The sequence below is a fragment of the Acyrthosiphon pisum genome, chromosome A2, assembly GCF_005508785.2.
Source record: "Acyrthosiphon pisum isolate AL4f chromosome A2, pea_aphid_22Mar2018_4r6ur, whole genome shotgun sequence".
Lineage (NCBI taxonomy): Eukaryota > Metazoa > Arthropoda > Insecta > Hemiptera > Aphididae > Acyrthosiphon > Acyrthosiphon pisum.
This window is the reverse complement of record NC_042495.1, coordinates 104297916-104324670: the sequence shown is the minus strand read 5'-3', so window position 1 is coordinate 104324670 and position 26755 is coordinate 104297916. Positions and strand designations below refer to the sequence as shown.

The 26755-nt window shown below is 26.9% G+C and overlaps 1 protein-coding gene across 2 annotated transcripts in view; it reads right to left on the bottom strand.

Annotated features, from left to right (window-relative positions):
- LOC100167969 (protein eva-1 homolog C) overlaps positions 1-26755 on the bottom strand; it is a 227881-nt gene that overhangs the window by 39525 nt on the left and 161601 nt on the right. For both annotated transcript variants that reach the window (XM_001945599.5, XM_008185164.3), the window contains exon 2: positions 21893-22089. In XM_001945599.5, the coding sequence (XP_001945634.2) occupies positions 21893-22089 (197 nt within the window). The remainder of the gene's footprint in view (positions 1-21892; positions 22090-26755) is intronic.

Sequence of the window (26755 nt, the reverse complement as noted above, 5' to 3'; positions counted from 1 at the left end):
ACCTATTTAAAAACGTTAAGCATGTATCATTTAAATTATTTTTTTAGCACTATTATTATTTACCTAATTAATAATGATATTGGAAAATTCTAAAGCAGATCAAAATTGTAATTTTAAATGCTCCATCATGGTTTTGATATTGAGTATTAAGTTAATAATTTAATATTATATTATATAATATTAATATATACTATATACATTCTAAATATAATATGATACCTACCTATATTAGTTATGTTAGTCATATTATTACTATAAAATATAATATAAATTATGATTTATAGTTGAACTTTTATGAATAATTATAGTTACGAAAATTTGATGACAATCATCATTTACTGAAATTAATTGATAATAATTATTGTTAGTATATAAAGTATATACATTCTTCTTATTATTATTCTGATGGTCTATCTATATAAGTCATTTTGAGACCATTCCATCATATTTAAACTCAATCCTCAAATTTTGCCTATAAACTGATCGTGCTTTCCATTCTGGTTCTCCATTCAGGGGTTCTAAGTATTTTTTAATTATATCTATCTCAATCGGGGCCTCCCAATTTATCCTTTTCTTACTGGATTAACTTCCATAATCATGCATAAAAGTGGGTTTAAACTTTGCCACGCGTGTCCACCCTCTTTAATCGTTGTCGGATCCTGATAGTGTCCAATATGTTTCGTTTCTGGAAATCGAGTTTCTCTCATTATCTTTCCTTGCATTCCACTTCCCTGTCTCTTCATATTTCAGTTGCCCAAAAATCTTCTCTTAGGTTTTTCTTTCAAAAACCAACAGTTTATTTTTTTCCGACATCCTTAAGGGCCATGTGTCCACACAAAAAATTATTACAGCGTGTATTATTGTAATATAATATAGGCAATTGTTTCTTTATTTCTCTTGACTGTGACCACGACCCCAATAATATCTCCGTGAGTCCATAAGCATATTTTGTTTCCTGACAGAATTATCGATTTCTTAGTCAATCTTCAATTTTATGTCTATATCGAACTTAAGTATTTAAACTTTTTCGCACTGATTAACTCATATTTACTATCAAAATTTAAGGATAAAAATATTTCCACACTGTCGCGTTTCCCCGTGACCATGAACTCTGATTGGTCCTCATTTACCTGCAGCCCAACTTTCTTCGCCATTTTCTCAAGTCGACTGAATAATGATTTTAGACTATTATGTGATATGTCTATGAGTACCACATCGTCCGCGTATGCCAACACTTCCATGGAAGACTCCCAAAGTTTAACCCCCTTTTGCGGTTTGATATTGATTTCTCTTATTACTTTCTATAATATTAAATTAAATAGAATAGGGAACATTGAATCCTCCTGTCTCAGCCAATATTTTATTATATCTTTATTAAATACAGTAGGTTTTATAAGTATTAACATTATCATTATTATTGGCTTAATACATTTTTATGTTCTTAAGAAATGCATATATTATTATTATCTTCTAATAATATACGATATTTTAATTGTAATATATCGTAATATATATTTTGTATTGTAGTATATTTTATATTATCACATATTATAGTGTAAATTATGTGTTGTTTGAATTTACTTAAATATTGACTATAAGTTGTACCTGATGTATGGTAACTTTTCATTACACAACTAAACAGTAAATATAGGCACGAACATATATTTTTTTTTCTATCGGTTATTTGAAACATTCAAAGATACAATTTTATAGAATATTCAATATACTGTGTAGGTACAGGTATTATGTACCTAATTGTATTTATTATTGTAAATAGATGCACAAAAATTACTGATAGAATTTTTACTAAGACTTCGTATTTTAAACTATAGTATATTTTCTTATTAGCTTATATTGACACACAGCAATATTAAGAGTTTAAACGTAATTTTAAAAATGTTAATTGTTTATGAACAATTTACTTAAGATTTATTTTATTGATTGATATGACAATAATGATTATTATTTAAGATCATTAAAAAAAATCATATTATTTAGATAATATTAATAGTTGTTGTGGTATCATTATTTTGTTAAAGTATCAATATAAAATTCAAAAATACACATTTGATAAAAAAAAAAAATTTGATTAGGTAATTAAACAATAAGTAGTTAGAGTAACTAATATACTTTATTAAAATAAATTCAGTAATTTATAATTATAAAATAAGTGTTGTCACTAATTTTCCCTAAACATAGGTACGTCTATAAAATACTAAAAGAAATTATTGGCAAATGCAATTCACAACGGCTAATATTATTATTTTATGAATTAAAACAAAATATTTATATTTCTTAACCAGCTTACCGTAAATATAACTGTTATTTTCCCGTGGGTTTTCAGAATTGTCTATTTTTCTGGAAATCTACTGGGAAATTCCAAAAATGACATGTATAAAGTAGCATCTGTGTTGTTCCCCATTATATAGAGGTGCCATATGCAACTTTTGGAGCATTCCTTCTACCCGGAAAATTGTTTACGTATATTTTAAAACTCAAAAAGCACATCATCACACATAAAAAAATAATAATACTAATTTGTCCACATTTTCCCGACGATTAATGGAAACATCTTGATATCATATCCCGGTCACATTTCGAAATTATACTGTTTGCCCGTATGGTTTGATCTGGCTAATCGCCAAGTGCCTTCCCTCGGAAATTTGAACAATATTATAATACATTTATGTAATAATATATATTATATTATACAGTGTGAAGCAGAAATACTAAGCCATTAGTAAAAATATGGGAATTTACCGCAATTATGTTATTTAATTTAATATATGAACCATTAAAATATTATTTAATCATTTTAAAACACAACCAACCAATTTTATATCTATTACGCGTATATTCATATAGTTATTACCGACAAAAAAATATCATATTGAGTTTAGATAATATAACAGTGAATTAGTCATTCAGCTCCTTACTGCATAATATAACTGATCTTTCTGTGATTATGTAAACATGTATTTCATAGTTTAAACACGTTGGTCTTCATAATACGTGAATTATAAGGTATAACGTCAATTTTTACCATATACATACGATATCTTTTGATAAATGAATAAATAATCCCGTCATCGAATATTATCAACGTAACGCCAGTGTTATAACTTATAAGTATGACAAACAACAATATTTAATATTATTTAATAAATATTTATCTATTAGTATATTTTATAATGTATAATATAACACTAGATATAATGAAATCTATCATTACCATTACGTAATTCAAACAAATCTTAAATATAATTCAACATAATATTATTACTTCTATAACCGATTGTACATTTTCTTGTTTTGTTTTGTAGCTTTATAATTTTATTTTGACGTTTCTAGTTTATATTAATATATGCAATTACATTTTTTGATACATCAAGCTTTAGAGTGTTTTTAAACAAATAAAATATATAAAATCTATTAATATTCCAAAATGCAGTAATTTTAAAATGTCACAGTGGCGAGTTACGTTTGATATTCTAACTCAAATTGAGAATATTTATTTACGTTTATTTCCACACTATAAGTCATCTAAAAATCAAAATATTTTTTTTAAACCACACAATAATTAGTGTACGTGGTAAATAGTAGGGCTTTTGTGGAATATTATTTTTTTCAACAAGGTTTAAAAACGTTTTAAATATTTGGATTTTATAATTTTGCACGATTTAATATGCATTACTAGTGTAAAAAAAAAACAAGGATTTTTTAATCAGAAATTTAAAAAAAATACACACCACTGGAATTATTGGTAATTAGCGTAAGGTATTCGATGTTAATGTTACGTTAATGTTTTATGATTTTTTTTACTTAAACTTGAAAAATATTATATACCGACTTGGTAAGTTCATAAAAATGTTGTTCTCTTTTGTTAAAAAACATTGATTAATCACTATTGACTCGTGTTTACTTATTTGCTTTTAAATATTAAATCATGCTTTTTAAATAGATTATCTTAGTGCAAGGAATAACACCTTCGTCCTTCAACAGCAGCTCCTACCAAATATATAGTGCTTAAACTGCTGCCAACAATTTAAAACTTAAATGGTAGTCGTTTTCTTTCACGTCAATGCTTATCTATCTTCTACAATCTACATATTGTATTATTAAATCAATGATAAAGGCAATCCATGTTTTTAGGAAAGTGTTCGTGCGAGTGTCTGTTTTAATTATTAAATAAATTGTTGTTTAAGTACAAAAAGTGAGTTCTGATAGGAAATAAATAACGTAAGACTTAGGTTTTAGCAGCATAAAAGCCGTTCGCGCGCTTTATTAATACATTTATCATTATACTAACTGATGGGAGATGAAAAATTTTAGGAATCATTTACACAGCATGTTTTTATTGTGTTCAGACTTTGAAGAAACCACAAATATGACGTTATTTCATGTATAAGATGATAACAAATACTTAACGAATTAAATAAATCAATCATTTGGAATTGTTTTCTTAGCATTTTTTGGTTCCAACCAATTTTATAGTTCGATTATTTTACCCAACCCATTCGTAACGATGTTATTTATATTTGTGATAAACGGTATGATAACCAATGTAAATAGTGTAAAAGAAAATTATATTTATTCCAACAACGAAATGTTTCTATTTTCGGGTTACATAATACTTACGTAATGTTAGTAAGATATAAGGTTAGTAAAAAGCTCGAAAAATGTAGTTTAGCACGTATGACCTAACCTTTGACATCATTGTATATAGATTCTAGTTATTAAATCCCAAATAAATAAACTACGCTCTAAATCGTTGGTTGGTAACAAGTTCTTTCTATGAAATAGTGTATCATATAGATACTTAAATAAATTGCAATTATAAGGACAAGGTTTGGCTCAATGGTATCACTACAGTGACTATAGTCATTAATTTTAAATTTTACTACCATGTTTGCACTTAATATTTGTAATTTAGATTAAGTGTACGAACAGAGAACCGTATACAAATAATACGACCCGAAACGTTTATTAAATAAATAGTTTTTAGCTCTAAAAATAAATCAATACAATTTAGTAAGTATTCAGTAATTACCAATTACTATTTTGTTGAGCTTTAATTTTGTCGTGATTAATGATTAGGATAGTTTAGCATAATTATTTTAGAACTTAACGAAGATATATTTTACTAAATTTAGATTTGAATCAAAATAAATTTTCATAAATATGTATTAAAGTATTATTTTTTAAGTTATGTTGACAGTATAATTTTTATTTAATAATTTAATTTAAAAGTACTCTTAATTTACAATATTCGTACTTTCGGGAATTTTTGTGATATTTACATAAAAATGTACTCTATTTTTCGATTCTTAATAGTTATATTCCTTGTTATTAACTCTAAATATTGAACATTTCTTATGATGATGCTCTTTTTGTTTCCACAAATATTTCATCGTGGCTCTTGGGGCTATTCATTTTCGTTGAGTGTTATTTGACATTCTTAATGTGCAGAACAACAGAATATTACAGAAAAAAATTGTTTGGTAGGTATTCGTAGTAATCATTATACATTATTATTGATAGTCATAAATAATAATAGTTATTATTATTACAGTAAAATACTTTTTTGCGTTGTAACAAATTAGTAGGCTTAGTATTATAAGATAAAATTCCTCTGAATAGATGTCACTATGAAGACTGTAACTAATATTAGATTAAAAAAAAGGGGGATTGCTAAAAACAAAATTATTTATATAATTAAAACTATAATATTCTAAGACTTAAAATTTTAGAATGTTTTCACACCCTTTTGTTTATGGGTGGGAGCTAAATCCTAAAAATCCACTCTCACCGTGTACTATCAGGATTTAAATATTATTAAGTGTAGTGATATAATTTTATAGAAGATAATAAAATAAATGTAAACTGATATTCTGAGTATTTGGCATAGAAATGTACCACGTCATAGGTACATTTAGAGCTTAGAAATTTCATGGAATAATTGTAAATTCTAAAAGATAATATTATTAAGTAGGTAAAACGTATTTGATAATTAGACACATTGAAATATATTTGTATCAACAATGTAGAAAATAATGGTAACCGATTGATATTTTACCAACATTTTGGCAACTTTCATTGACACAAATTATGTTTATAAGGTCAGTTTCATGTATAAAAACGGTAATAAAAGCTCAAGCTTGTTCAACTGGTGTCAAAATAGATAAACAATAAATACGCACTATAGCGATGTATTTGGATTGTTTAACTATACCCAAAATATAAACAATAAAAAAAGGTAAATACACGTTATAGCATAACCTTTAAAGATCTATGATTATTCCAATAAAACAACCAAAGCGATGGCATAAGTGAAAAAATATAATAGATAAATGATTATTATGTTAACATATAAAAAATGCAACACAATAGTTCAAGTATGTTTTCACACTTAAAATAATGTAAATTTAATATGCATGATATAACGAATTTGAACAGCCAAAATTAATATGGTCTACATTATAAAGGGCTATGATATAATAATAATAAAATGTTTCAAGTTAATATGGAGAGAGTATATAAATGTTATGTTGACAGAAGTAATTTTATTAGAATAAATACTGAGGGTTACTACAAATACTGTAAAGTATAGTAGATATAATCAGTTAGTTTATTGTCCCAAAAAATATAAAAATACATATTTTTAGTATTTTAGTTATATGTGTTATACGATGTGGGTTCTGGTAGATCATAAAAAATTTAATTATTTGGAACTAATATGGCGTATAAAGTATATATGATTTTTTTTTTCATTTGATAGAAAAAAACATTTAACTTTAATTTTAATTTTTAATATTTTGTATTTCACATTATTGAATTGTTAGCTGGTACTTGTTTTTCATAACCCATCTATCGCATGTGCAGAATTAATTTATTCATTATGGAAGTGATTGATTATTAGTAAACAAATAACTTCGGAGAAGGATCAATCGAAAAATCTCGATGAGAACATTGCTGTTTATACACTCGCTTCAACAGTGTAAAATAAACTGTTACAACCGTGAATTGGATAAAATCAATATAACTTAATAATTTTTAGTGTATAATATTATGGTCATTATAATATAACATTTTTTATTTAATCTGTATATTTTACTTTAGTATAAAACTATCATACCCAACAGTTAAAATTTACCATACCTATAACTTAATTATATAAATTAATAAATATTTCTCAACGGGCTACGATTTATCAACCATATCGTGAAACAAAAGAATATAAAAATATATGATACATCTCACGTTATAAAATGCAATGTATTATAAATTAGAAACCATGGATGCTAGAGCATGGATTATCAGCCACCATGTTATATCAAGATAAATCGTACATAAATGGTAACACATTTATAAATTAAATTGAATAATAAGTCGAAAAAAAATCGTACTTTTACAAAAATGTTTTGTCAAATACTGTAACACATAATATGACACGTCATGTAAAACTAATAATTACACGCTCAGATATTTAAATATATGAAGAAAATCGCACACTACTGGCGTGTTTACTTAATGGTTTTTATACGTAATTTATGAGCTTAAAATTAAATCTTATAAGATATAACGGTTATAATTTCCTTGACAGCCGACTTAGGTATATTCAGTGCGCACGTTTTCAATGAAAATTTTTCTTATTTTCATACTGTCACTTAAATTCGGCCCGTTTTCCGGTATTTCTTAAGATAATATTTTTAATTTATATCAAAATATATCATATCATATTATATTATATTTTTTATGCATTTTTAACAAAAAAATTATGATCACACGGCGTCTTGGATATGCAATTTAGCTGCATTAATGTCGTGGTGGACATTTCTCGGTATTTTGACAAACATGATATTATTATGAGATGAAATTTAAAGTTATTAAACTATTCCACGGAGTTTGATGTTGACCTTAAATAGACATTTAACACTATATTATACGTACTTAAACGGTTAACACATTAAACAACACGTGATTAATATGCCATAACGTCGAAAACCAGCACAACTGTCCGGTAGATATCATTGATTTTACACTGATCAAATGATATAAGTCAACAATAAATATACCTATGTCTATAGAAGTATTGGTTTGCAATAACTTCTATTGTATAATAATATACGATTATCAATTAATCAATCATCAATCATAGCTATGAAAAATGCGACGGATGAAAACAACATGTCGAGTGGAAACTCGAAATTATATTCTTATTGTTATGATGATACGAAAAAGTTATAAAACAAATTGTATTTATCATTGTGTACATTAATATTATTCATATGAAACCCGTTTCAAACCGCAATAAAAATATTTCCCGTAAAATACATTTGCTGATTTTTAAAAATACAATCCATTTTATCCATTTCAATTGTAAATCGCGTCTAATGAGACTTTTTATGGGTAATAATATATACTGTTGTTTTGTACGATTTACTAGTAGTCTGAGCTTTATTACTTAAATACCCTTCGGCAATGACTGCAGACGGTGATAAATCGAATTTCATTAACTCGGTAGTTCTTGTGCAGCAGCAGTTACAGTGTAACAGAGATGAGTCTTTTTTCTCAGACAATGAGTTAATCTTGAACCCATGACCTTTTGTATGAAGTTGACATCGAAAAATGAAGTATGTAAGACTTAGGGTAGGATTGTCAATTGTGACTTTCTCCCCTTTCGTTACACGTTGGCGACAACTGCAACGACGCACCAGCAAGAGATACTTCCTACTTGCTAACTCAAAAAAGTAACTGTTATATAAGGCAGTACGTTTAAGACTGGCCTCTTTTATAGACTTGAAATATCATTTGTCACATCTCCTATGAAATGAAATGTCATAAAACTAATTTGTCATGAAACGTCTTTTCTAAAATGTCAAGTAATAAGTTAGATGTTTTAATTTCAAACAAAATTTGTGTGTACTAATTAAAATCGTTACACTTATGTATGTATGTAAATTAAAAGTTTGATATGGTACAGTGATTAACATTTTCATTCACAATGATTCTACACCAAGTGTATATATAATATATTTACAAGTTGTAGGAGAATAATAAATTATGATGTTTGGTTAGTGACCAATTGCTAGTTATGAACTCCAAATCTGATTAAAAACAAACAATCAAAACCAACAATTAAACCAAACGATTACTTAACCAACTCAATATTTTCTAAAATGATAATTTTCTTTCAATTTTCCTCCAAAATAATTATTTTTTTTAGTTATGGAATTTCTTCAAAGACTCGTATTAAACAAAATTTAAGTATATAAATTTAAAATCTTAAGATATATATCTAACGCCCGCATGCTTTATCAATCACTCCACAACGATTTTATGTACAATAATATAGCGTATATTATAACCATAACTATGTAATATTTGTAACATTATAAAAATACTAAGTATGTTGACATAATTAATTAAATTAAAAAAATATATATATTATTATTATTATTATGAATAACTACTAATGCCTATAATACGGATCTTAATATTTCTAATCAGTGTTGAAATCTATTCATAATTTATCATCAAGTTTAGATGACAAAATGTGTCATTATAAAAAAATAAATTTGTAAGCAACTCCACACAGAAACTCTAAAATTAATATTTTTGAAATTCATTTACAGGCTCAGAGCATTAAAAATTAATATAATATTAAAAAATGAAATTTAATGTGGACTGTAAAATGTTTTTTTCTACTAATTAAAAATACAAAAAAAAAACAATTTTAATGTTTTTACGAGGTAGTATCATTGTTTCAACAAAGTGTGTTTTTGGGAAATAATTACATCAACTCCATGTGTCATAACTGACAAAAGTTACCTATTATTCTTTTAATGGTAAACTCGTCTGAGTACAACTTATGCTTTAGTAGTTACCGTATAATATAATAATATATTATGAAGAAAATAAGATTTAAAGGCATTAAAAAACATTTTGGTTGGCTTTAGAAAATATTTTATTGTGTTGTGTGTACAATATTTGCATTTATATTTACCTCTTTCGAATAAAAAAATGAACAGTAGCATATTACAAACAATAATCATTATTTGGTATTTTCAGATGATTTATGTGGTCTAAATCGTGTTTAAAAATAATTGTCGATAACATCGATAGCATTAACTTGTCTGTTTTAAATAACCCCTACGTTTAAAAATTATTAAAAGAGAACATTCTTATTTTGTTCATTTTTTTAAATTTCAACATGGTTCACATAGCTATGAGTAAATGTAAATTGGTTTTTTGATTTAAAGATTTTTTGGCGGAACAGGAAATTATTCGAAGAGAGAAGAGTTTTCGATGTGGGAAGTGAAAAGTATTTGTTATTTTTGCCAAGCTACTTAATTTCGGACAACACTATTTGTTATAGTGAACATTTTATGTAATAAAAAGTTATTTTTTTTCATTTCATTCAAAATTATAGAAAACAAAATACAGATATACAATTCTTGTTAGTTAGAGTTAAAGTTGTATAACGAATGGACTGTTATCATTGGTGTTCATATACAAAAGTATTTTATACAATTATACCAATGCATAGGTGATAATAAAATTTGAACAACTGATGTAAATCGTGTAGGTACTGTAACAAATATAGGTACTTTAAGTATATTCAAAACTTGCTTCAGCAAAAGCATTTAATTCACTGATAATAACGCCAGACACTTGAAGTATTCACTAAATATTTTTTATATTAGCATTCATTTTTTATTGTAATATTTTATTTTGGATAATTTTAAACTTTATATGTTAGACGTTTAAAATTGTTGACTTTTTTTATCTACTTAATATAATTTTAATTGAACTCTTTGTGATAACATTTTTCCAAGTAAGACAGCTTGAAAATTTAATACAATGTTGTTTTTACAGCAATTTCATAATATTAAAAATACACATTATTCACAATTTTTTATAGACATTCAAAAATGGAATATATACAAAATTGGATATTTAAACGAAAAATAACCAAATTTCCTTTAACGATTTTCGTTATTTTCTTTTAATTTAAAAATAATTCGTAGGGACTTGAATCATTTCGCACTAATTTTAAGTTATTTATGACACTATCTTTTTCTTACCGGTATACAACACTTCAGTGTTCACTTATAAGTTGATAACAATACTATAATATAGACTAGCTGTCTCGCCCAACGTTGTCTAGGTCAAAGATTTGTATTTTTAATAAAACAATTTATAAACAAAAATTTCCATTATAAATCTCAAAATCTCAGATTGAGCACCTGGTTTGGACTTTCCTGGGTCCAATTGTAGACCTGAAATATCCAGGGAACCACTCAAATACACACAAACAATGGCATCAAACTCGGTCCAGCCGTTTAGAAGGCGTTCAATGACATACACGTGGACAGAAGAACTATACAATTATATAAAGATATTACAATCATACGATAATTATTATATAAGTATCTAATATGATGGTTTAGGTAAAATAAGTTCAAAATACCGTATTTCTAATGGAATAATCTTAAAAGATAATAAATAAATTATAAAACGCCATTAAAATTAGAGATCCACCATTTTAGATCAGAATCGTTTTTCGTATACAGTTATTCATTATTAATTTCAAATTTAAGACCATTATAACAGTGACTCACTCAATAACGAGATAGGTACACTCAAAAGCTATTATACAGCAGGGTGACTTCTTGGTTTTATCTTATTTTTATAACTTGATAGAGTTTCTAAATATTGTAATATGTCAGATCAGATTATTTTACTGAACATATTGATTTATAAATTGCAAATATTAAATTTTGAACTTAAATAGTTTATTATATTTATAAGCACTTAAAGTTCTCTAGCAGAATACTGTTCTTGTATTAGCTTCTAATATTTATAAATAACATACTATAATAAGTTCAATGTTTGACATATATATTAAAAAAACTTGCAAACATTTTTATTTCGTTATAATATAGTAGAGTTGTTGTAACTTATAAGTATTTACTATAATACGTAATGATAATATAACATCGCCATAACTGAAAATTGAGTGAGTGAATCACGTAAAAACTTCAGTCACGCGTATCATTTGAAATTCGTATAAGTGTATAACGTATAAGTAGGTGAAACTCGGATAGTGTCAGAACTGTATGAGAGTGCCAGGACAGGATTTTATTTCGATTTTATCGAAGTAGGGAAATAACGTTATTAAATGGTGCGCATTTTATTTTTTAAATTCTACTTGCCTTCTAAACATTTTTTATTACACTGTATATATTTTTAACGTACACGCAAAAAGCTTAAACGTTTTTTACGATGGGCGTTATATATGTATATTATATAATATAAAACGCATACACAAATCTACCAATGAGGTAAGGGAGGAAACAAAGGGTGCACCCATGTTTTAGCAGTCTAAATAATTGTATAAATTATTTATGAGCCCTTTGGACATTTCTTATTTTTATCGTAGATTTATCGACTTCCCGGACAATTTTGTTTTGTTTATTTAACACGTTATATACTTGTATGTAAATAATCTAGAACAGCGACCCCAAAAAAGTATTTATTATTTTAGTGAAAGTCACAAGTGATAAAAATAATTCAACAATGAATGCGTTTCAACAATGCTTATAATATTATAATCTTGAATCGTTCTTTCTACACGTATTTTAAACGTGACTTGGTAAAATATATTTATAATGAGTTTCATTTACAATGTAGGTGGGTACCTATTCTCGTTATTTATAGTATTTTTGGGAAAACGACTTGATAACTATTACAATTAAGTCAAATTTATTATTTAATGCTGTTAAAAGTTTCAGGTACCCTAAATATTATTATGTTTAATAATATACTTAATATACATATATTGTATTTGAACTTTTCGATATGTTTTGAAATTACTTCTATCGCTTAGGGTGTTTCAAATGATTCGTTTTGAGGGTTTGATCTATAAATGGATCGATTTGGTCAGAGCTTGAAAACTATACTATTATGTCAAAGCTTAAAAAAATAAAACTCATACAATATCAGTAGATAACTACATGTAATATATTAAATTTTAAAGACAATTTTATATTACATATAAACCCAACTTGTGGGAGAAAAAAAATTTAAAAAGTCATTATTTTGCTTGAATTCTTTGGCGTTCGTAACAGTTCTGAAGAATATTGACGTTTTCAATATTGAATCTTAAAACGAAATACATTATACATTGTATTTAATGTTGGGTAATAAATTCTTAGTGAAAAAACTAAGTCTTAAAAGTTGCGAGTTTATCGATTTATTATCTTTTTGACGGGTTTCAACAAATTTAAACAACGAAGTTCTCTTTTTAATTATTGCAATGTTTTTATATTTATTTTATCAATCTAAATTTACAAAATTAGCTTAAGCATTCTAGGGATGCCGAAAAAGTAGTTTTTTTTTATACAGTCATAGTATTGTTTGCTAATTGGTAGCTATTGTTCAATTGACCTTTGACAATTATTTTTCTCCTGAAGTTTTAAACTACGGGGAAACATAACGTAACGATGTATGGTGGGGGTATCATTTACACTGCTAAACTTTTGTAACGAAAAGCTGACGCTGTAAAAGTTCAAACTCCAAATGATTTATATATTTATATATACAAGTGTGTGCGTGTGAGTGTGTGTTTCAGTATAGGTATATATATTAAAGTTTGAACTGCACGTTGTTTAAGGCATATTTTATTATACAGCTACCCGGGAAAGAGAGGTTAAAAAGGGAGATAAAGCTATCACAGTTAAATGGGAAATTACGATCACTTTTGGGAGGACAGAAAAAACCCAACAAGTTGAATGAATGGAATTAATCCCTTCAATTGTTTGTGGTCGAGGAGTGAGAGGAATCCATAGTTTTACTCCAAACAATATCATAATATATGCTACACAAAAATATACGAAATCGTATTTACCATATTTTGTCTACTTTAGCAATAATATATAGGTGTAATGTTTTGTTTTTGTATAATGTTAAAACCAAAAATTATTTTATCTGGTAAAGGTGTAAAAAAATTTAATATTTTGTTGAGGAGCTAAAAATTATTGTATACCACGCAAATATTATACAATCTTTATATATAAAATCATAATACCACTCACTCACTGATCGCTGTAATTCAAAAACTACGTAACGCACGAACTTGAAATTTGAAATAGAGATTCTTCTCTTATAAAGAAAGGATTTTAAAAATTGTTGCGTTTAAATAAATAAATTAATGATAATTATTCACCGCCAATACGTATTATGCTGCACGGTGGCACGGTGGCCTACGGGTTTCCAGAAACTTGTAATCAAACAATTAAATTTTTTTTAATCTTGTGACCACTAAGTTGTGATATGAGTTGATAATATAAAAGTATTATTTTTTAGATTTATAGCATATGTTTCTCTAGAATTTAACATCAAAGAGTTTAAATTAAAAATGTAACTTTGCCTCTTTTATCATTTTTATGAATATACATTTTAAAATATTTCTGGTCATATAAAGTTAAGTAAAATTAGTTTTTATTTGTGAATCTTCAGTGTAGCAGCTCTACGCCTTTATATTTTTATTATTTATATGATAATATGTTGGTATAATTGTTACCCAAAACATCGCATTTATTATTTTATAATAATAATAATTATAATATTGTATCATATAATATTATTGTTATGAACGTATAAGTCAGTACCGCATAACATAGAACGATGTAATAAGTTTGTGGTATAAAGGGCGTAGAATTAATTTAAATATTTTGAAAATTCCATTGTGAATAGGAAATAATAATATATGTGACAGTGTAAAATTTTGAGTCATTACGAAGAATATGGTTTAAATTCAATCATAATAATATAGTAATCAATATCGTTTGAGAAAAACCCGTTATTTTTCGTTATTAAAATATATCAAATTTTGTCAAATTTAGAACGCGTTGTGCATAAATTCTATCCTTATCAATTGAAAAATGTTCGATCTATTGGCTATTTTACAGTTGTTGAAAATAATAATTCACTTTTATCATTTGTCTATTGATAGTTACAGCTAATCACCGAAATTAAACTTGAACAAACTGCAGCAGGAGGGTGCAAAACTTATCGTTTTATACCCACCCTAAAATACCCGGATGAGCGAGTTCCCGACGTAACCTAGTAATTACGCCTATGGTATGCGTGCCGACTAAATAATAAATATATGCATTATTATGTAATTTGTGCTTCGACAGATGGAAGCAAACGATTATGGAATAAGCGGTAGTTAATGCATTTTAAACAGTAAAAGTACCTATCTGGGGAATTCGTTGTAGGATGTGGTTTTTATTTCTATTCGTTACATACATAATATAGCAATATAGGTATAGGTAGTCGTTTTAAAATGTGTACAATATGAAATTTAAACATCTCATTAGAACTTTATTCATTCGTGAACTTGCTTTAAAAATACCTAAGTAATGTTTTATACATTTGTTGCATTTTATTTTAAGTATATTGATTAGTAAATTAAAAATGGCAGATGAAAACGTTGATAAGTAAGAATAGTATGATGAAATAATCAGAAATTCAATGTAAATTATTTGGTAGGTCATATAAATGTAAAAAAAGTTCCGTTAAAAAAACAATGAACACTCGTAAGCTACGGTAATCCGTACTTAAATATTTACTTGAAGACTAATTTGAGAAATAATAATCATTAAAAAAAAATAACAGTGACTGGCACACGAATAAGTTAATTTAACAATACAAAAAGAGCACTTAAAAAAATGCACTTTTAAAATGATTCTGAAATATGATAATTTCACGAGTTCTCCGCAGTGATGTATTTACGGTGAATAAATTTGAAAACAAAACAATTTTCAACTTTAATGATGGTAATAAAATATTAATTAAATATGGCTGGCACGTATTTTAATTATTTGTACAATTTTAGAAATAATGATACAGGTATTCACTAAAATTTTGTAACACTGTTTTATTTTTATGATCAGTATATGTGTATACAATATACATTCTTACTTTATGACTTTACATATCCTATGTATACCTAGGTTACTAGGTGTACATTGGTATAAATATCTAGGTATACCAAAGTTGTTCAACACCCACATAATAGCTTATGCAATATAAATGTTTTATGTTGTGTTACTTTGATGTATAGTTCCTAACATTTTAACAAAGGATAACAGCATATTATTATCTATGTTGATGATACGAGTACACGGACCTTTTTTTTACCATGTTTAACCTTTTATACTTTTTGTCTATTTATATAATATAATACTATGTTCATATAATCAAAGTTAATTGGTAGGTATTAATCAAGTATCTATGGCTGATGGTAGTAACATGTGTTATGTATATCCTTGTTGTTTGTATGTATAATCAACGATAACTAATAACTATATTAAAGAATGTATGGTAAAAAAAGTCGTATGGTGAAATTTTTTGAATATTGCAAAAATTGAATCACTCCCATCCCTATTAAAGGTATTTAAATTAAATTATTAAAATACTGGAACGTCAGTAAAAGAATTCCATATATTTTTAAAATATTACATTTTACGTTTCTTTAATTTTATTTAATATTCAGTGCTAAACATATTTTTAACTAAAAATATTAAATTATATGAAATACATGTAAATATATTAAATGTGTTTATGGTATATCATCATCTAGTTCTAAATATTAAAATGTAATGAATTATAAATGCTTGTATTTTATACTTTATGGTTAAATTTACAAACTACAATTCACAATTTTAGATATAATAATATATTTATTGATTAAGGACTATAGTTGTAAATTAAAAAAGTAAGGACGTAGGTAGGTAACCGCTCAGCCGTACATTTGGAGTCAAGTTTACCTAGCTTTAGAACATTTTAATAAAAACATTTGGTGAATATTTCAAGTTTCTACGGCTATTTGTTTTAGAGTTACACTAAAAACCAAAATCAATTCTGGCGGGAATAGATTTTGTGTAAAAATTCCCGTTTTTACTCAATTTTTTTTCTGTTTTTCCCGGTGCTTTTGAAAACTACTTGGCATTTTGATTTTGGTTGAATGCACAAACTAGATTCACTTTCCCATCGAACAAGATACTGAAGTTGAAAATCAAATTATTATTTTAACTACTTATCGTGTACACAGACACACAAAAAAAAAACACCACATAATTCAATTCTGAGGGGGCTAAAGCCCAGAATAATAGAACTATTTATTTTAAATAAGCAATAGAGGGCTTATATCTACATCAATGAGAGATATTTTTGGGGTGCTAAATCGTATACAGGCGGACTAAGCCCCCACCCCTAGTTGCGCCACTGGCTCTGAATCTAAAATAACCCTACTATCATTGTAATATCAATGCTATTTTGACGATAAAGAAATATATACTTATAGTATATACCTACGTAGTTTAAAAATAAAAACAACGTCTGTTTAAAACTCAACGTAACTAGTTCAACATAACAATAGAGATTAGATATAAAAACGTTTTCAGAATACAAATTGTTATGCTTTATTTATTATAATTTCAACAAAAGCTCAGTAATGAATGGAGGCAGTGTAAGAGTGAGTGTATACAATAACAGTGAAAGAGATACACGAAGTTGAGCTGAGAGATACGGACAGTAAAACAATATGTGAGAAAGAGATCATAGATACATTAATTAAGGCGCGGTCGTATGGATAGGCGTGTCATTGAATGGAAATTGAAAAGCATAACATATATACTGTAGGTACAGTGGTAAATGGTAATCAGGTATAGTAATGAATGACCCGTACGCATACGGCTAAATAAACAATACAATTCATAAACGAGTTAAGATTTATAATTATTTTTAAGCCACGGTTGATGTGTGCAGCACGTTGGTCGGCGGTGTGCGGTAAATTTCAATGTTTGAATAATATATTATAATATAGAGACAAAATTAGCATGCAGATTAAATCTAGTATGATATGAAGACCAGAATTATTGTAGTTATAGTCGGTGCGGGGTCGTAAAAAGGGGGAAAAAATCATACCCGAGAAGTTTACGATGATAATATTATGTGAATGTGAATATTACAATGGATGTAGATTCAGTCAAGCGATTTTAAACTTCATAACCTCGAATTTCACCTGATATCGCCGACGGAAACTCGTGGAAAGATGTATAGTGGAATATTAGCTTGGTATGGAGAGAAAAAAATCTTATTAATGTGACATTGCTTAGGAGAGGCACGGGAAATGAAAGGTATTATCGATTTGACAAAGTAGAAGGCAAGAATACGTCGAGTGAGACGTTATTCAAACATTATAGGATGAGAAAGAGAAGAAGATCCATAATAATATTATGATAATTTCAATAATCCACGAAACGAAAAGAAAAGCTGGTCGAGGAGGACGATTGTAAAAGTAATATGAAGGTAAATATGAAATAAAAATCATGTCGATGCATCTGACAAACAATTATAATTTCAATTCTCTATCATAGTGTTATTATAATTGTAGGTAAATATTTTTTTTTTTTTAAATTACTAAATAAACATTATTTGGTGTAAAATATTTTTAGGGTATATCTACATATTATTCAATTGGGTACCTACCTTTAAATATTAATTTATATTTTAGTGGTAAATTGCATGTCCAGTGTCCATGTTGCATTCTTACTAAATAAATCTATTCTTATAGGTAATTTAAAAATTAGGGAATTAATAATTACTATTAAACATTTTAAGTAATATTGGAATTTTAAAAATAATTTTATGAAGAACACTGCCTCGTTATAACTTATAACTATTTTTAAGTTATAGGTGTGTTAAAGTTAAGATGACTTAAAAAAGTTGATTGAAGTAGAAAAATTACATTTTTTTTTTAATTGCTAATTGGATTTAATAAACTTTAAAAATGGTTTTGATGCTAATGGTTATTTTTTTTTAATTATTTATATTGAAAATTTTTTTGTTATTATCAACATCTTCAAATGCATATATTACTTTGAGTGTTCTTTTCTGATTTAAATGTATAATTAATTCATTTATTTTTGAATAATAAAAGTGTTTTGAATTAATTTATTTCTACTCGTACCTAATTGCTTGCTTCAATTTAACTTGTTGGTACTAAAAACTATTTATTTATCTTTGTGTATAAAATAATTCTAATGCTGTAAAACATATTTTTATAAATTTGGGCAAATATAATTTAATTGTGATAAATAATTTAAATATTTTGTATATTACATTTATCAAATATTCGGAGAAATATTATTTGAAATAATAATGACCCTAATAATCTTGATTCGTTAGTTAAAATAATTAGTTGATTCATCACAAGGTTTACTTAATGATAATTGAAGGTTATGCGTTCAGAACTCTATGGTGTTGTAATGTTGTATAAATAAAGAAGACCCCTACGTGTACGTCGTATAAAACATTAACATTTTAATTTGTTAATGGAGAGAATGATGTAAATAACTACATGTCTGCATGGTAATTTTATTTATATTAACTTAAATAATATTATTACATTTACTATAGCCGTAAGATAATTTACAACTATTTACTTTGTGGGTTTTATGTAATACTATGGGTAAAATGGGTTTATGTTTGACACAACAATACGATGGTGTTAAACAGTGTAAAGGTTTTTGGACAAAAATTCTTATAATATTGAAATTGTCCAATCACATAAATTGTTTGATTGATGTTGCATCTTACATTATTATTATACTATCATAATAATTAATAATAATATGTTTAAAAATACCTTTGTTTTATTTCAATAAATTATTGTAAATTAGTACCTAAATATTTATTCCCTGATGAAAACCACTTGATTTTCTGAAATTGCAATACAATAATTTGAGTACAACCTATTATGATTTATGGAACACGTATTTGTTTAGGCACATTATTATTTGATAAGGTTTTTTTTATGAACAAAACATGATCTGGACATATTTGTTATTCGATTGGTTATAAAAAATTATATTTTTGGTTAAGTTTATGTTTATTTCATGTGTTTAACACTCGGCTGAGCTGAACCGTTCACTGGGAAAATCAACACAACTGTTTAGCACTTCACGAAATGCATTTATAGGTAGACAAATTTATAGAAAATAGGTATACTTAAATAGTTATTTGTAATTCGAAAATCGCATGGAAATATTGTGTCATTATTTAAAAACGGTACCTATATGTGTTAAATCTCACTGTATTTACAATTATGGCCAAACTATTATTATCCACTTCGTAGTTGAGCAGAAACACAGGAACATTAATTTTCGGAGTTTTAACCAAATATTATTTTAATAATATATTCTGATTGATCCAAATGATTTGTGCATTATTGTGTAAAGCCATAAACTAAATGCATATTTTATTTTAATTTTTGATTTTCAACTTTTAATTTAACCTAACTTATGGAGTTTTCCGCACAAAATTGTGGGTTTTTTAATTTTTAAATGAGATCTGATCAAAATTGATCAGCAAATTGATCATTGGGATTGATGCACCGCGCTTGCTGGAGCAAATTTGTTTTCGTGCCCCAGGCAACACCAGGTTTCAAGAGCCGTTTCACCCACCAACGAGTCGGTTCAACTCACAGATATATATAATAACTAGATACCCGACTCCATGTAAAACAACATTATTGAATTATGATGCTCAACGCCATTTGTCACTTTGGCAATGTTTACAAATTCTAATCGTTGTAAATGGCAACGGGCTTGTTTGATATGAAATATTGTTTATTATAATACTGCCTTTCTAACGCTTATTAAACATTCCCCAAGTTGTAAATGTCTGCCAGCGTCATTGATAAGAAAAAGTCGGGTATCTAGTAATTATATATAACTGTGGTTCAACTTCGCTAAAAATGCCTCCATTACAAGAATGATATCCTTAACTATTAACTAATAACAACCAATGATCTTTCGTACCGAGACTCATTCTTCTACCTTGTAAATATTGTTAAAGTTTATGTTTACACTTATCTATTATGTTATCTCAAATCACTATTGTTAAAAGCCAATTGGCGTAAATTTATAAATAAATAAACTCGGGTTTCGGGTTTTAAGATCTGCCATCGACATTTATAATGATACCATCTCGTGCTCAGACAAGTGGCCGTGCACACGTCATATAACGTATAGCAACAGATTGCTTGAGATAACAACAGTGAAATTTATTCTGTAAACGAGTGTTTTTTAATTGACAATGATTTTTTTTCGGGTGATGAGTAAGTAACCAAGTAGGTAGGTATAATATGCATAAATAAATCACAAAATAATAGTATTAAAATATTTGTTTTGGGTTTTCAGTTTTATTTCTTAAATATTAATGGTTTTAGATTTTGAGTGAAGTGAGGAATGTATTGGTATTTTGTAATTTATTTTCCACGTTTGACAGATTATTTTGTAGTACACCAATTTATTCCCTCTCTCTCACGCTTTACCGTCACCACTGTTTCCGTCTCTCTTTATTATAAATTGATTTAAAAACTTATACGATTTATTTTCATTCACTCATGCCTTTGAATCAACGTTTGTTTTTATTCGTCTGTATATGACGCTCGATATACAAAAATAGTGGAGGGGGGAGAAGGAATTGTTATTTATTAGGTAGATATTTTGTGGAGTAAAGTAGTGTGTCTATTCGTTCATTACAAAACAGCATAAAATACGCTTGATGAATCACAATTCCGTATCGTGTTTAACATTTCACAAAAATAAAATAAAAATACCAAATAGAAACGACAGGTATAAACAGCCTATGAGTACTGCCGACTCATAGGTACTTAAATATTATTTGTACAAGATGGTGAGATTTTATGCGCACGAGACGACGATTGGATCGTCGTAGATCGCGCAGCTTATAATATCTCATTAAGTGTATATTATTATTATATCACAATATTATATTCGTTTTGGCGTACCTGTAAGGCCTGAGGCCAGCTGCAGCTGTTGTTGAGATTGGCGGCAAGTCCGGTGTCGGAGCAGGGCAACGCCAACGAACCCGGCGTGTACTGGGCCGACTGCACCGAGATGATCGTACCGGTTGGGCACGTCAGCGCCAACGATTGGGTCTCGCAGCCCACCCTGTGGTATGTCCTGAGCGTGCCGGTTAACAATGCTGGGGGAGGAAAAAACAAAAAAAAATAAAAAATTCAAATCTCGAGACATTAATATTTTATTTAATAAATTATCGTCGTCATATCTGGCTATGGTTGTTATTTAAACATATTTTTGTCGACGAATCGTAAATGTATTTTTTTAATGTCGCGTCGCGCAAAGTATAATGATAGATGGGCTTGAAATAAAACCCAAAAGCAGGTAGGTAGGTATAATTACCTACCTACCTTTTATAAAATATTATATAATATCACACGTGCGCTCGGTGTTTATGTGCGGAGAGTCATCGGCTTAGGATGCATTCTCCCACAGGGGTACACACGAACTTTTGCGTGTGACGTATCAATATTTTGGGCGTTTCCTTTTTTTATTTACCTAATGGATTCGCGAGTGGCAAAGGGTGTGGGACCGTGTAGGGTTGGAGTGGGAGTTATGCCATTGCTATTCTTCATCACGCTCAGTTTCGTTTCGATCCATTTTCACTGCGGTTTCCGTTCTATTTGCTCGGTTGCACAACAATGACTACCAAACTTGTTTGGCCTTACCAAATTCGGAAAAAAAAATATTTGTATATAATATGTACACGTAATAATATACATATTATATTCTACGCCATAAAACTTACATGGAAATAAATACATAAATACTTCCTAAGATATAACGCAGTGTTATTGACGATAACAATTTTATTCCCCACAGACGCTATTTTAAATAAAATTATACTTTTTTTTTTTTTCATATTCAAATATTGTAAACTCATTGTTTATTACGGTTGTATACATTTATTTTTATTATTACTTTATAACGACGTTCTAAACTTATATTACATTAAATATTTTTCAATCAAATTTGTAGCAATAATTCTTACAAACGCCATCAGCTGGATATATATGCAAAACCAATTTTAGAAAATACTTGTAATCTTATTTTAGATACTCAACGAAGCGAAATATGCAAATATAAAAATGATGTTTTTTTAGTTAGTTTTATCCATCATCATGTTTATTAGTAGAAAAAGTGCTCAATTTCAAACGGAATTATCTATTGATTGGTCATATTTTATATAGTTGGTAAGATTTTAAAAAGGTAATTCTTAAATATCTTATATTAGTATTCCAAACATAATGGGAAAAAAACCGACAATTTTTTTTTTAAATATTGGTTATACCTTACTGTCATAAAAATGTAATCATACAAAGCACTTGAATTTTTTATTCGTTATTAATTTAAGTTTTATGTCAATGTAAAATAATTTGAAAAAAAATTAAATTTTCAGATTTATCGTTATAAAACGTACAATTTTTCTATGACCTGACCATTTAATAGACATTCAATCATGAAATAAGGATGATTCAACAAGCATTTTTCTCCTTAATAACAATGAAATACATTTTTAATTTATTCAAATTTTAATTTTTGAAAATTTTAAATATAGCTGGTACCTACTTTAGGACCAAATTTTAAAATACATAGATTTTATATACCATTTAAACAGTGTCCTGTGGTGATGCCAACTTATTTTTTTCATATAAGAATTAGCCTTTTTTACCGTAAATTGTTAGTTAGATGAATTTTAAAAATTTGATTAGTTCTTTTGTTATTTCGACATTGTATAAGAACTAAAGAATAAGGATAACGGGTTTGAAAGATATGAGAGCTATGATGACTTGAACAAACATTTTTCGAGTATAAGAAATACAAGATACACTATTATTTATGCATTTGAAAATTTTCTAAGCCTAATTTAATGAACTATTATCCTTAGTTTATACATTTTAATAACTCAGAAACTTCTCATTTGAATTTTGAATTAGATACATCAATATGAAAATATTATATGTAAATGGTATTAACTATTCTAATCAGTTTCGTTTACATGCCTAACTATTTCGTATGAGGAGGGATGGGACATAATAGAATATGTGCAGGCGCTTTTGCATTAAAATATTTTTAATACTCTAAAAAAAAGTCTTAAGCATATGAAAAAATGATTTTATATGAGACTCAAGCCCACAAAATTCAAAGGCAGATAGATATGCCTATATTTATATAACTGAGTATAGTTGTAACTTGTACTATATATCATATAATTCATATAATATAGTCACAATAATAATACATTATAATATTTAAAATTTATGTGTTATAATAATATAACTAAATTTTTTTAAGATTTTTCTAAATTACACAATTTCATACAATTTCTTAAAAAAAAAAAAGGCCATGAAGGTTCAGACCCATATTTCCACCATTTTAAAGTGCTTGATTCCAATTATAACTCAATCACCCCTAAAACGTTTTAGAGGGAGATTGGTAAAATAATAAAAAAAAATATTATCAACAGAAAAACTGAATAAAAACTTAACCAAGTTGTATGTTATAATTAAATAACTAATTAAAAATGTTCATACAACGGTATTATAGTATTTATAGGACTGTACCCTGTGTGGATGTGCCTAGGACATTGAAGCGTGATAACAACCGAAAACCCGGTGTTGTTTTATCCCTGGCGACAATTTTCCAATCGGTAATCAAATTAATTTTGTTTTACTAATAAATAAACTATATACATAAGATTATATATATGCATGAAATCTGATTTGGTTGTATCATTGTTTAAAAAAAAAATATTTTGATTGTATTTGAAATTATTATTGACGAGATTTTAAAATATAAATAGTTCAGAATATTCAATATTAAAATAGTATTCAATGCTGACCTTATTTTGTATCACAATAAAGAATTTTAATAACGGATTACGATATAAATTCAACTTAAAAATAAATCATTATCGATGACAGTTAAGGGTCTATAATAAATATTCACGGAAATACTAAAATCGAGGTATGCCATCTTTAATTCAATTTGAGGAGTGTGACTTCGCGAGTAAAATTATTAAAACTCAAATTCATATACATAATACGCACATGCCATATTTGAATACACGTTATTAAGGATGTGAAAATATTGATTTATTATATTTTATCAGACTAATATATAATATAATTGTGACAATAATTCAATATTGTGAAAGGTACCTAACCTATCTTGTAATTTGTTATTTATTTAAATAAATATCTATTGTAGTAGTTACAAGTTACAACACGGTCTTATTATACCATAGGTAACCATGGAATTTTAAAAATATTTGAATTACAGTTGTATTTATTTTAATAAAATTAGTAAGACATGTATTTAGAACATTCTAACTTGAAAATAAAAATCGTAATAATCTTAGTATATGACTGTATTTTATATTATATGTATAGTGTATATTGTATAATGTATTTTATTGTTTTTTTTTTCGTTTTTTTGTAAATGAAATTTACTACACCAAGTTTTGTATCTTTAAACTTTTTTATTTTATTGCATTTAATAAATCACTTTTGTTTGTAGAGTCTTTTAGTAAGAGAATTATGTGTTTTTAACATTTCTCACATAATATTTATATGAGGCTCTTAAAATCCCCAAACGAAATCGTTTCTTTTGAAATCTATGTACTTCAACTATTATCTGTATAATATACATATATAATATTACATTATTAGTTTCGTAGGTGTAAGTGTAACACCAAAACATATACGAAATTCTAAAAACGAAAAAATATTTTTGATACAGGTTACCAAATTAACTTTTTTCAGACAAATAATGTCAAGTGTTGACCCTTTAATCATATAAATCAGATTTTTGTGGAATATAATAATAATCTATGAGTTGTGGGTAATTTTTTTTATTTATTGACGAGATAGGTACCGGAAGCGGGAAAAAAGGTTTACCATATTTTCGATATTTATGTCCCGAGGATAATAAATATCGATAATCAAAAAAACATCGGAATAAATAAATACGTATCGGTGTGCACGATAATAATATTATAATCTAGTATTTTACATATTATATTGTGAGCCGTTTATTGATTTACATTGTTGTATATTTTGTAAGTTATAACAGGTTTATGAAAATAGTTTGATAGAAAACATAATAATAGGTGATTTGTATCATGTCACTTGCTATAAGATACGTATATGTAGATAATAGTTTGCTGTTTTCTGTTTAGTTATAATGTTGAATGGCCAATATAGTACCTATTGCTGAATGCTAATATTATAATTTACACTGTTATTTGTACTAATGAATTATAAACCTTTATAATTATTACATTTTTAGTTTAGTTGTTGTGTTATAAAATATATTGAAATAATGTTGTATGAATCATAATATTTTAAATTCATAAAAATAAAAATAAAACAAATTTATCTTGATTTAAAAATTAAGAAAAAATAACTGTAAAGCGTAGTTATATTCAGAGAATATTGTATTGTTAGTTAAGTTTACAAAATCATTATAACCGTAAAGCAATTTAAACATTATTTCATATTTATACGAATTATTTAGGCTTTAGAGTTTATAATATGTAACCTATGTAATGTAGGTACAATAATAATTAATTACAGACAACATTTTACAACAATTATACATAGTTTAGGGACCTACATGTACCTACATCATTAAATAAATTAAATCATATATTTTAAAAACAAAATTGGTTTAATCATTGGAGCTTTTTTAAACAAATCGTACCTACACGATGCAATAATCTGCAATAGACTTACAAGATTAATTTAAAAACAATTTTTGAGCATTGCTGTTTGGCATCCGTTTTAATA